Source organism: Haliotis cracherodii, unplaced genomic scaffold (assembly GCF_022045235.1).
Source record: "Haliotis cracherodii isolate W230 unplaced genomic scaffold, xgHalCrac1.p SCAF_15, whole genome shotgun sequence".
Taxonomy (NCBI): domain Eukaryota; kingdom Metazoa; phylum Mollusca; class Gastropoda; order Lepetellida; family Haliotidae; genus Haliotis; species Haliotis cracherodii.
Genome location: NW_027266270.1, coordinates 14,534,315 through 14,548,050, shown reverse-complemented (window position 1 = coordinate 14,548,050; position 13,736 = coordinate 14,534,315). Strand labels below are relative to the sequence as shown.

General features: G+C 38.5%; 1 protein-coding gene across 1 annotated transcript; it reads left to right on the top strand.

The window, feature by feature from the left end:
- Positions 1-5,874: 5,874 nt before the first annotated feature.
- Positions 5,875-6,942, top strand: LOC139462198 (beta-1,3-galactosyltransferase 5-like). Its single transcript, XM_071243772.1, has one exon. It carries the CDS (start codon positions 5,875-5,877, stop codon positions 6,940-6,942), a length of 1,068 nt encoding a protein of 355 aa, XP_071099873.1.
- Positions 6,943-13,736: the final 6,794 nt, after the last annotated feature.

Sequence of the window (13,736 nt, the reverse complement as noted above, 5' to 3'; positions counted from 1 at the left end):
AAATAACAATTATGATGAAAGACACTTTCACTGACGATCCTTGTGTATTATGCCTTAGAGAAAGTGTTACAACTGTCTAATATACGCAAAATTCCTGCTCCATCTTTTGATTACATAATGAGAATCGTTTGTATTTCCTTATATGATTTTTTTCATTAGTGTATTTCGTTTTGTATGCTCTCCTGTCTCAGTACTATTCATGGTTTAAATAATGATTGATGCATTCCCCTATTTTGTTTGTGTCATATGTTCCCATGTTTTTTCATGTTATTAGCTGATTTGCTTTTGTTTGCCACCAGATGGGGCAGGATACGCTCACCTTCTAGCGAACACCTGGTATCATCACTATATGATAGTGATTCATAAACACATGTTTATGATATAAGGCCCATTCTTAATATTTAGTTGCTTGTTTCACGTCTGTCAAGTTGTCCTCGGTATTTATGAAGAAGATATTTGAACAGCCATCCTCACTTAAATGCTGATTAAGTGACCGGTTTTGTTGAAATTGTATAAAGTTGACTATATAGCCAAGTGAGCCACAGTGTCCTGACACTACATGCCGCTAAGTGCTGTAATGATGATAGGATTATTTTCAGATAATCCTAGAATAGTTTGTTTCAACATTTCTATTCATATCCCATTTCGTTTACATTCGACGAAAATGGGTTCATTTTTGGCAATATTCTGTGGATTTATATTACACTGAACAAAAAAGTATAAGGGTTCATGAATGTTTGAGGGTATCTTTTTGTTGTGAAGACTGACCACACACTTTCACAACAATATCCCCCAAAATATGTTCATTATACAGTATATTGAAACCTTGTTTGTGTTTATTTGGATATTGTTTTGTGGTATTTTGCTACAGTGTGCTATACGAGTTTCACTGAGTCAACAAGTTTCAGTTGAGAAGTAAAGTATCGGTTACTATACTATACTATACTATACTGTACTATACTATACTATACTATACTGTACTGAACTATACTGTACTATACGGTACTGTACTGAACTATACTATACTATACTATACTGTACTGTACTGAACTATACTATACTATACTGTACTATACTATACTGTACTATACTGTACTATACTATACTATACTATACTATACTGTACTATACTATACTATACTGTACTGAACTATACTGTACTATACGGTACTGTACTGAACTATACTATACTATACTATACTATACTGTACTGTACTGAACTATACTATACTATACTGTACCATACTATACTGTACTATACTATACTATACTATACTGTACTATACTATACTATACTGTACTGTACTGTACTGTACTGAACTATACTATACTGTACGGTACTGTACTGAACTATACTATACTGTACTGTACTGAACTATACTATACTATACACAGTGTATCTTTTTTCTTGCAATTATTGTGAATTGCCTTCACAATACCATCAGGTGATCGAGCATTTGTATTGATCAGTGAAAGTTGGAAGTTTTAGAAATGTCCTTACTCGTCCGTCAAACGACCATTTAGTGTATGTGCGACGATTGATTAAACTATCAGGCCGCTGCCATACACCAACGGCAAGCTAAGATGTACATAGCTGTCATCGATTACTCCCTCCCTCTAGTATCAATGAACTGAACCTGAGAAATGACAGGTGCGTAAGGCTTAAACATTAGGTCAATAATGCAAGTACGTCTACACTGTGGGACATTTCATTGTCGTCAATATTGTTATACCATTGTGGGTTGCATGTAAATAGACCTTCTTTTTGACTGTAAAACAATTTCCTTTTCTTATACCTGTTTTTGTTATCTCGTCACACATTGCAAACATTGTTCAAGACTTTTAAATACATGTAGATTGGATGGGTCAATATTATTGTGACATTTGGAGAAAGGTCATCGAGGCAAAAAGAAGCCATCCCCATGGGCAACAGTTGTGTTTCTTCTATGCTAATCTGTTCTCTTTGTACATACGAGTCAGAATTTCTGTTCAGACAGGCAAAATCAAAGTAAGAGGATTCGGCCAAGAAGTTTAATTTAACATATTCAAGCTCAAGGTTAAATGAATAATCGGATCTCGTTCAATATTGGTCAAATTGCCAATTTCCTTCAACTGATTTACCCACTCCAACAAGGCATAAATGAGACCAGTAGAACCGCCTCATATGTTTTAATTTTAGATTTATGCATAAATATTCAGAGTGACAAGAAACTACAAGACTGTATGATAAGTGGGATGACTTCAACTTTCCAATAGTCAGTTTCATGTCGAGCAATATTCCAGCAGCACGAGCCTTTGGTGTCTACTTTTGAGGTACAGTCAAGCATGATCTTTCAACAAACATTTCAACGAATTTAAATTATTATAAATTATGACGACACACCATTGTTTTTTTATAGTTGATTCTGAGCATGATGTTCACTGGTCATTCTGAACGTGCATTTTAACAAGCCAAACTGACGCAACTATAGGCCATTGTGCAACATAATAGAGAAATGATATATCAACTATCACATGGTGTTAGTCAGAGAAATCACTAGAATATATTAATTCAGGGACAAGAATCGACTCGACCAATCAGGACTCGTTTCTAGTTCCGGCATCAATAGATGCTCAGGATTTCTCAGGAAATAATGTTTGGTCATGGTTACAACATTAGAGGCCTTAGTAAAGCTTTTACAAAAATCAAATAAAAATGTGGAGGACATCTGACGCATAAGTGACAAAAATTATGCCTGATGCAATTCCTTATTTTAACCACTAACATAAGTGCCCTTTTATTGATTTCAGGTGAACAACTGACTTGACTTGCATGCGTTTGTGACGGGAGCCATCTGTGGGGCAGGATACCCTCACCTCGCGAACATCTGGTATCTCCACTAACTGATAGCAATTCGTGAACACGTGCTTTTGATATAGTCAGAATCGTACAATTGACTGGCTTAGCAGATATTTCTTGTGAGTATGGAAATGATTTTGTGCTTGTGTTTGCTAAGTTAAAAGATTATAGCACAGGTGTTTTGTTTCTGATTAATTTCGCGAATATCTGTGATAAATGTCTTTGGCTTTGTTCCTAAGTTTGCAATATTCTTTTTTAAGTATTCCTTTCCAATTTTCACTATTGACAACTCGACACTGGGCCAAGGGTTTTGTTATTATGTGGGTTTTTAACCTTATATGCTTGTCGTGAAGTTATATATTCTTATTCTTTTAATGTTCAATGACATTATCTTGTGATTCCCAATACATATGGGGGGCACGGGTGGTCCATTTATCTTAGGCGCCTCGATTAGCGGTGCAGAGTTGCGTTCCTTGGGCACGCCAGAAACCTATGATTGTGGGTTTGAATCCCGGTTCGCGCAAATAATGTTTCTAGGTTTGTCAGCACCATACCCGTGCTCGTGGGCTTCACCGAAGTGGTAAACGTCAGAGACCTGCATCACTTGGGGCTTTCCTCCCACATTAAGCTGACACGCCGTGATATAATTGGAAAACTGTAAAAACCGTTAAACCCAACTCACTCACTTCAATACATATAAAGGATCATTGACAACTTTGAGGTCATAACGTCAAGATGTCTTGACAGTCAGACGTGGAAATCTATGTTGTTTTACTGGATTTGTTGTGTCCAAGTACATGTTTCAATTGTCATTACATTCACACCATAGATCAAGAAGGTCTTCAAATTCCACCATAGTTTATGACTTTAGAGGAGTGCATCTGGTGTTAAAATATGACAATATTCATGATCGTATAAAGCACATTTCCATCCATAAGGTATAAAAAATGTCACGTATTAACCTAATATTCCTGTGTTAAGAGTTTATTAAGTACGTTTCTATGGCAGTATATTCATGTTCTTCTAATGTCTTTAATGTTGACTATTTTGTTGATACTTATTTATCAGCACAACTTGCAAACATCGAAAAGGTAGCACATGATTGATCACACTGACTTTTCTCCTTTCACGAACATGTTACTCGCCTCGCGTGCCTTTTGCACATGTGGTAGTTCCACAGAAGGTGATTGGTATGTTTAAACTGCATTGCATCGGTCTTTCATCCTACCTCCAGCTGTTAAGCGGACAGGCAAAAGCAGTAATTGATGTTATGAACAAAGTCCCAAGCCCCCCGGACATGATGACACGCAATTAACCAATCAAAGTACCTGATTATAACTTATTATTAAGTTTATTATTATAACTTATGATTGTGGGTTCGAATCCCGGTTCGCCCCGATTATGTTTCTAGGTTTCTCAGCACCATACCCGAGCTCGTGGGTTTCACCGAAGTGGTAAACGTCTGATACCTGCATCACTTGGGGCTTTCCTCACACATTAAGCTGACACGCCGCGATATAACTGTAATACTGTTGAAAGCGGCGTTAAACGCAACTCACTCACTAATAGGTAAGTTCAAACTGCATCACATCAGTCTTTCCTCCTACATCAAGCTGACGTGTGATATCATTGACGTATACTAAACTAATTCACTGAGTGGCATGTTTAAATACCATAATTCAAGTAAAACTAGAAGGGTTACATTAAATATAAATATTTTTATAAAACGTATCATCTTCATATTTTCATTTCATATAATCATAAGAATCTTCAAAGTGACAAAAAAGACACATATTAAATGGTCCACTTTGGGGTGGCTCTGCGTGTGCATTGCTTTGTTGTGTCGTGTAGCAATCGGGAATATGGCGATATATATATATATATATATATATATATATATATATATATATATATATATATATATATATATATATACTTGTGTCTATGACTGATAAACCAGTGATTCATATTGTGAACCACGGCCAAAGTGTAAGGGGCAAGGTGACATGCAATGAACCTATAAACGAACGTGATCCATTTAGTCGGCTGTTACGAAGCGTCATTGGATACTGGGGGTCTGGTCGAAACCAGAATATCTGTAGACAAAGCAATTCGATGGTAAGCACGATATTTCCTCGCAAATATATTAGTTGTTGAGCATGTTATTCATATCACGCCAGCAAGTGATAGATATACGACATTATTACAATATTCTCTGCTATAAATTGTGCGCGGTGTATGTATAAATACCGTATTCAATTAAAAGTACATATAGGAAAATTGCCAGATATGTCCTCTCTTGCAGCTACAAGTCACATTAATATGTCAGTCAATGAATAATCATCTATGTTTGTGAAATTATGATCATGTTTGTGCGTGTGGATTGAGTGTAGACAACCTGTATTGAAGGATATCAGGACAATAATCATTGATGGCAATCAATCTCAGTTACATCAGGAACTACGGTACACTGGCTATACACTCGAGACTTCACATTGTTTTTATACATTTGTGGCTGCCACTTCAATAACCGACATACCAGTTTCACGCAAACGGTGCGCTGGTAGAGGTTGCAAAGAAACTTGCACTGAGAGGTGAGAGGCCAACATCAAAGCATCTACAAATTCAGTTGTCGATTAACGATTTATTATCATAATTAATTTGATAAATTTGTGTCGTTTGTTTGCAATCTAAACAATACTTTAGCCATGTGCCATGTGTAACTCGTAGAGGTGAGTGCGTGGGTGCATAAATGCGTGCATCTATGAATGGCTGTGGACGTGTGTATGCGCGTTTGTGGCGTGTGCGTGAGTGCATGTGTGCGTGCGCTCCCTTTTGTCGATATGCCTGCTCGTTCATTTGATTACATGTGTGTGTGGTGTATGTTCGTACATGCATGCGTCTGTGCGGATGTGTGCGTGTGTGCTTAGGCCCTTTTGTCAACATGCCTGCTACTTCATTTGCTTACATGTCTGTTCCTTTCCTATTGCAGATCTAAACAGCAACAATCTGTTTCAATATAGTTATATTACAACATGTTCCAAAGAATATACAGAGTTCTGGCAGGTGTGAAATGTTTGAGAGTTTGTCAGCTCCTCATCATTGTCATTAGCATGGTGTGCTATGTTTCGTACTTCTTCTATGTCAGTGAAGCTATGTGTCGCGATGGCTCTCCAACCTGTTGTGCAACTGAAGAACTACAGAAACATATCTTGGGAGATGTTTCTGCTAATCAGCCCACCTCCATCGTTGAAGATATTCTGTTTCAAGTAAACAGTGACACGTGCAAAACATTTCCTAATGGGGACAAGAAGATATGGCTACTAGTAGCTGTAGTCTCCACCTACGAGCATTTCAGGACGCGCAACATCATCCGGCAGACTTGGGGCTCCGCCATACAAGACAATGCCCCAGGAAATGTGTGCCTCGTATTCTTTGTTGGGAAACAACAAAGCAATTTTGCACACTGGATACAATTCCAAAATGAAATACACAAGTATGCTGATGTTACACAAATCAATAAGGATGATACATATCTAAATCTTGTTCATAAGAGTATAGGTATTTTGAAGTGGACCCATTCCTTTGTACCAAGCGTGAAGTTCATCCTAAAAATTGATGATGACGTCGTGTTAAATCTGCCAAACCTGTATTATAGATTATTAATGCATAGTTACCAATCTAAATTTATCATGGGATATGTCGGAAGAGGAAATAAACCACAAAGGATGAAAACAATAAAGAACTATTTTCCAAAAGATTACTACTCCGGTGATGTCATCCCAAATTACATGTATGGTCCTTCCTACGTAATATCCGGTGACCTTGTCCTTGACCTCTTGACCGTCATACCCCGGATTCCCTTGTTACGTATAGAAGATATCTTTATTACAGCCATATCTGCATCGTATACAGACGCTGTTCACGTTGGGAGATGTGGTTTCCTCTATACTACAAGCGAAAATGTGGATCATTTTCAATGGGGAACGTCGTTCGTCTCGTCACATAGCTACCAACCATCCGAGTTAGCATCTATCTGGAATTATTCCCGAATACAATCACATCACCTGAGCTATTCTGCCATATTTCTTCAGCAACTATGACCCAGGAATGGAATTAGCAATGAAGATCGATTTTCAGACACTAACGAATCTTCGAGTCATCAATATCACAGTACTAATTACGAATCCGTATTATGTCGTTGTTTGTGTTCTTCAGTAGTTGTAATGATGATTTGATGGTCTCAAATGGGACATCTGAGTTATTTTCGTTTGTTTGTTTAACTTGTTTAAGATGCATTTTGTAGTTGGAGTACTAAATAAGGACTGCATATATTGATGAACAACTTCTTGATTACAATTGGGTGTGACGTTTCGGTGTAGGTACCGTTCTAAAACCGTCACCACTTGTTTGATACGTTATTAGAACGTAAAGGGGCGGTGGGATAGCCTAGTGGTTAAAGCGTTCGCTCGTCACGCAGGACCCGGGTTAGATTCTCCACATGGGTACAATGTGTGAAGCCCATTTCTGGTGTCCCCGCCGTGATATTGCTGGAATATTGCTAAAAGCGGCATAAGACCATACTCACTCACTATTAGAACGTACACCGAAACGTCGCTCCTAAGTTTGATAAAGCAGTTGTTCATCCATATAAATTATCCTTACTTGTTTGTGTGGGGACCCAACAATATTCCAGCTTTATGACGGACGTCTGTAAAGAAACGAGTCTGGACCAGATATCAAGTGATTGGTATCATGAGCTTCGACCAAAGAAATTAGGATACAATGACAAGTCGCTGAGACAAATCACCCGAAACCGGCATTCGCCTCTTACGACAGGCATTGCTGAAGACACATTAAAAGAACTGTTTGTGAACCAGCAGAACACTGTAGCGAATATAATACAATGACATTACCATATAGAATTACTCTTGCTTATCCCATGTTCATTACAAAAGGGGGCGGTCGGGTAGCCTAGTGGTTAAAGCGTTCGCTCATCACGCCGAAGACCCGGGTTCGATTCCCGACATGGGTACAATGTGTGAAGCCCATTTCTGGTGTCCCCCGCCGTGATATTGCTGGAATATTGCTAAAAGCGGCGTAAAACCATACTCACTCACTCACTCACTCATTACAAAAGAGTAATTACTTATTCAGGAACAACATTGTAATAATAGTAGCAGGTTTTTTTTTATAGTGTAATCATAAGCATCGTCTTTATCCGCGCATCCAATAAAGCTTCTTAAACCAAAGCTTTTTTGTTTCTTACTTTGGTCAAGTCAACGCAGATATTAGCTACACCACGGACGGAACTCGTTTTCAGTTATTGAACCCAACCATAATTTGACCAAAGCATGTGTCGCCAGCAGGATTCAAAACCGCAAAGTCCGCACCGAAGGCTAAGGAAGTGGTCTTCTGTCACGGCGACATGGACGAAATTAACATCAGAACTACTAGTTTATCCGATTATGAAAGGTGAAATGTGTGCTTCATGCAGTACGTTTTATGTTGTGTATGTTTGTTTGTTTGTTTATTTATTTCAACGCCGCACTGAACAATATTCCAGCTATGTGATGGTGGTCTGTAAATAATCGCACAACATTCGGCTGTTTCAATCAGAAGAGGTTTTTGTGATTTGAAAACCTCTGATTTACCAATCAGAATAGAGTAATTTCCACATTCATGGTAAAATGTTCGATAAACAACTCCCACTTGTCGTTTATTTTTTATTTGAGACATCAACATTTTGTACAGCCTCTTTAAGGATGTTAATAAAATGTACAAGCTTTATCGACATTTTTCTGTATATAAATTATGATGAAACCCTGAACACCATCTGACCCGGGCAATGTCGGACCTATACATTTCATGAACAGGGGGATTAAGTTAAGTGTTTCCCGGATATTCTCAACATCGGACGTCAAAGGATCGTGCGGCCATTGCTTTCATTATTCTTTGCCAAGCTACATCTATGGGGAACACATCACCAGACACATACCCCTAAAATATAACGTCGTCCACTTTACGACGTCATCAAGCTGCGTATATTGGAATCTCCAGAAATGATATCATGCCAGAACAATGTTTTATCGTGAAATTAGCTACGCCTCGTTCTTCGTTGTTCTTTGCAATTTATGGCGAAGCTATCTTCCATTTGGCGATTGGCAACAAAAGGCAATTGATAAATGCGCTCGAGATGGTCCTATATGACATGTATAGTATTACTTTCACCGTGACATGCACATTATAACCCAAGTCCCCATGAGCGAGGTGCACGTGCGAAAGACTCAGGAAACATATTTCATGTGCATCACACGGGGCCGACTCACACAGTGTTCTCACAGTTAAACATAGAGTTCTTAAATATATTTATAAACACAGTTATCAAAACAATGTTGTTTAAACATTTTAGGTGCTAGGGCTCTTTGCATGTTGGTCATGCTTTAAGTAGGTTAGATCATGGTGTCTAATCGGTTAAATTGTCCGTTAGACACTTGTTCGTCGTGATCTCACCTATACTGAATAATCACTAACTGAAGAAAGCACACAGGTCAGATATTTTATTGACAATACGATGATGGCATCGGTAAACTAGTGATCGGTGACACAAATGTTTCATTTACTTTTTTTCAAAATTGTGTTAATGGCAATTAATGTGTTAATTGTGTTAATGCTCTACAGGTAGAACAGGCCATCCTTACTCTTTTTACGAACAGCTGGTGTCATCACAGATGTTCTCTTATCCATTCACTTAACGATTATTTTTACCATCTTTCCTTTAACGCCAAATGGAATCTCTTTCGTTTAATAATCGAGACTGCTTATTCCCTGGCGTTGACATTTTATTTTGTACATCACAAAATAAGTAAAACCAAATTACAACAACTCAAAGCAGCAGTTTAAGGATGAAGATGTTTGAAGCTTAAAATGTAACACGCCCAACTAACATATAATAACGGCGGCTTTTATTCTCATTGACAATAAACACTTACGTCCTGATTTCCATTTTAAATGTATTCAAACATTACAATGTCGGATGTGTATGTTATAGCTCGCGTCAGCAGCCCTTGATATGGCCGGGGCGTCACTCCATCCTGTTGAACTCAGGAAGCAATTTTTTTATGTTGGATTGTAGTCAACGGTATTACACAGTATGCTTGTCTCACTGATGCAAGCCGCTTGGCAGTCTTTCTCCGGGATGGATTCCACCTTAAAGGGCACTGATCTAACGCAATTCCCCGGACTAGTTGTTGCCTTTGTTTTTCCCCTGTGAGTATCCGGATGATACGCAACGCAACTGAGCGTGACCAGAAACTGGGCTACCGTCTGCAAGGACAGCTAAATAAACTTGAAGGCTGGAGGCAATATTTGTTTTACACATTTTTGCATGAACACTGATTGGTTAACTGTGATCTATAAAGATTTCGACAAAGGGCGCATGTTAATTAATTTCTTCAGCCTAAACAAACAGACAAAAAGAACGGTGGAGCTCATCGGATGTCGTCATTTGGAAATACCCCAGATGGTTTTAGTTTAATACTAAAAAAAAGTCTCGATGCAGTGAAAGCCTTTTCCGGTTTCGGATTGCGTCGATAATACGATTACTACTCCCTCGTTGTCATGCACGTTTTCTCGTATAACCTACGCTTGTGCATTTGTCGTCATTCACTTGATGCTCAGTTAATGAATTTATTACAGGTACAATTAGTGGTTGCACCACTAAGATTACCCGACAAAGGTTCCCATTTGGCATTTATTGTGTCTTGGCTAATTATTCAATCTAAATCCAGGTTTGAACTGAGGTGAAATGTGTGTTATGTAATATGCAAGTGGCAGACCAGCATGTGTCGGGCCGGGAAGTCGAAAATCTATTTACCAGTAGTACCGGAAAGGCGAATGGAGGGGTTAGGCACTGGGGACCGGGAAGGCGAATGAAAAGATCAGTGATGTGTACCCTCGTTATGTATACAACGGACACTTATACATTGAGGACACTGGGGTGTTGTGACACGGAAAAGTGAAGAAAGATGAGATCCATGAAGAACCATGACGTTGTACCTGATGGTGTGCTGGCTGAGATCCCGACCTTTCCAGCGATGAAGACTATCCTTTACTGCCAGCGTCACAAGACTGTTCCACGCCTGCCTCAAAGTAGACTACACGTCAACTTAGAAGGAGGGTGGACCCGTACTCAAGGAGAAGAGAGATTTCTTCATACGGTACCTATGTCAGAAGGCGAAGACCCTATCCTTATCTTCACTACTGACAAGAACCTAGAACTGTTGTGTGAAGCAGACATTGTGTATGCAGATGGCACTTTCTCGTCTTCTCCGAAGCTGTTCGACCAAGTGTACACCATTCATGTTTCAAGAGCATATGTTCCCTCTTGTATTCTGTCTTCTACCAAACAAGGCAGAGTGTACTTACGTGAGAGCTTTTGAATACATCCAAGAGGCTGCACAAAACTTAGGTTTTGACTGGACTCGCCGGGTGTTTCAGCTAGACTTTGAGCGCACTGCCCACAATGCCGTTCAATCTGTGTTCGCAACTATGCATACTAGAGGCTGCTTCTTTCACTTTACCAAGTGTATGTGGCGACGCGTACAGAAGGAAGGACTGGCAAGAGAATACACTAGCGATGACTTTGTTGCCCAGATTAAATAGTGTCCTCATTTCATTGGTGTTTTCTTTGTAATCAACAAGTACCGGGGAGGCGATCATCTGCCATAATAAGAATTTTTGTGATGACCGGGAAGGCGAACGTAATTTCTATCTCTGAGGGATTGATTTTTGCCTTCCCGGCCCATAACCGACCAGCAAGAGGTGAATGATCAGTTGATTTACTTTTTTGTAAATCAACGGATCGTTCCTAGTCATCAAAGGATTAACAGAAAATACGTTGATTGATTAATAACTGTTATTTTGCACAGTGGATATGTTAAAAGTGAGTGTTTACATGTCTAGGTTTACTAAACCAAAGGGAATACAATCATATCATGGCGTGAAGTGCCGATGTAAAAACAACTTTGTTCAAAGGGTTAACTGATAATACGTTGATTGATTGATCATTGTTATCTATCACTCAATGGATTTTTTAGGAACCGTGGACGTTATGAAAATAGTTGTCACATGGTCTTTCTCAGCCGGCCTTTGAGAATTGACACCTATGTGAAACACGTGAAACAATCCACAAGTGATCAGTTGAGAAACGAACACGGGTTATAATATCCCGAAACGATATATATCTTTTAAAATATTTGATTGTTACAGAGACACGTGACATCGAATAGGTTTCTTTGTACAGCTGCAGACGATTGGGATATTGTTCCTTTGTGTGGATATTCACGGATACATTCCTCGAACAAGGAAGCTGCCTAAAATTTATACACATAAATTTGGTAGGTTGTAATTATGGTATTTGCATTTTGTTTTCCTTCATTTGCTGTAGCATTGAACCGATTCGTTCTTGTTTCTCTACGTCTTGGTTGGGAAATTCTTCAATGCGCGATAGACGTTGTTTTCACAGGTCTTTTCCTTTGTAAGCGTGTATATATTACCGTCAATTTGTAAAATGTGATTCCTTCAGGCAATTTATAAATTTTGACTAAAAAATCTGTCCAGATTGACGAAAATTGATTAAGACGATCAAAAGGGCCTACAAACATCACAACAGATTATTATGTAGGATTAGAAGCCAAACAACATAGAAATGTACTTTTCAACGCAACATTTTCAGTCTCTTGGTGATGACATTAAACATCAAAATGTTTTGAATTCGTTATCATAATAATACAGATGGAAATGTTTTTCAGTCATATTGTAAAATAACTGAATATTTAGGCTTTTAATAAATTTGAAAATGTTACACATTTTGACCGTAAAAAAATAAACACACTATAAAAAAGGAATGCTCAGGTGAATATTTACTTTGTGTTGCAAGTCAAAATAGTGTAAACGAAAATCGCAAAGTAACCAAGCAAGTGACTTATCAAAACTTCGTCACCATTGCCGATGCTACCCACAAAGATACCTACATTTACTTATTATCTCGAAAACTGTATTTCATTTTGTTGATCATTACTACCCCAAAAATTGACCAATGCGCTTACGAATGGCGCAGCAGAGGTCGCGAACTAGTCTAGATTTCTACTATACATCCGGGTACTCACTGGGGAAAACAATAACAAAGGCAACAACCAGTCCCGGGGAATTCCTTTAGATCAGTGCCCCTTTATTATCGTTATGCTGACGTATGATATACCCCACATACCAGGTGAACGTTGTACCGTAGTGAGAGCAGTCTGGAAGGAAAGGTATCGTTATTAGTTAACGAATATAGCTACTCGTGTCTGTTTGGCCTGTAGCCGTCTTGTGAGAAACTGTACAAGTTGCCTCACCATCAAGTTTGATGTAACACAACTGACCCTGTTCGAGTTGTGACAGCGGTCACTAGGTACCTTTGTGACATGCACATATTTCACCAGAACTAAACCGTTGTGTAATTTAGAAGTCACAATCATACATCTAACACCATAATGGACGATTAAAAGTTTTGGATCAATACTTCATTATTTAATATTTGTATACTGACATAAGCATTAGAATAGGTCAAAAAAGATTCAACACTCTGAGGATTTTATCCTGGACAGAAAATCATTTGATTCGGCTCTGTGATATAGCTGGAATATTGCTTAGTGCGGCGCTAAACAACAAACCAACCAACTATCAAAATACCGTATCATCTTGTCTATGAGAATTTGTTTCTGTGAAGGTCTGAATATTATGCGATGTTGAGCATGTATATAACAATGTTACGTTATATCTTACACAAAAGAAACACATTATTACGAACATCACTGAGCTTCCATTAACACGTGTAGGTATACTTGAAATGAAG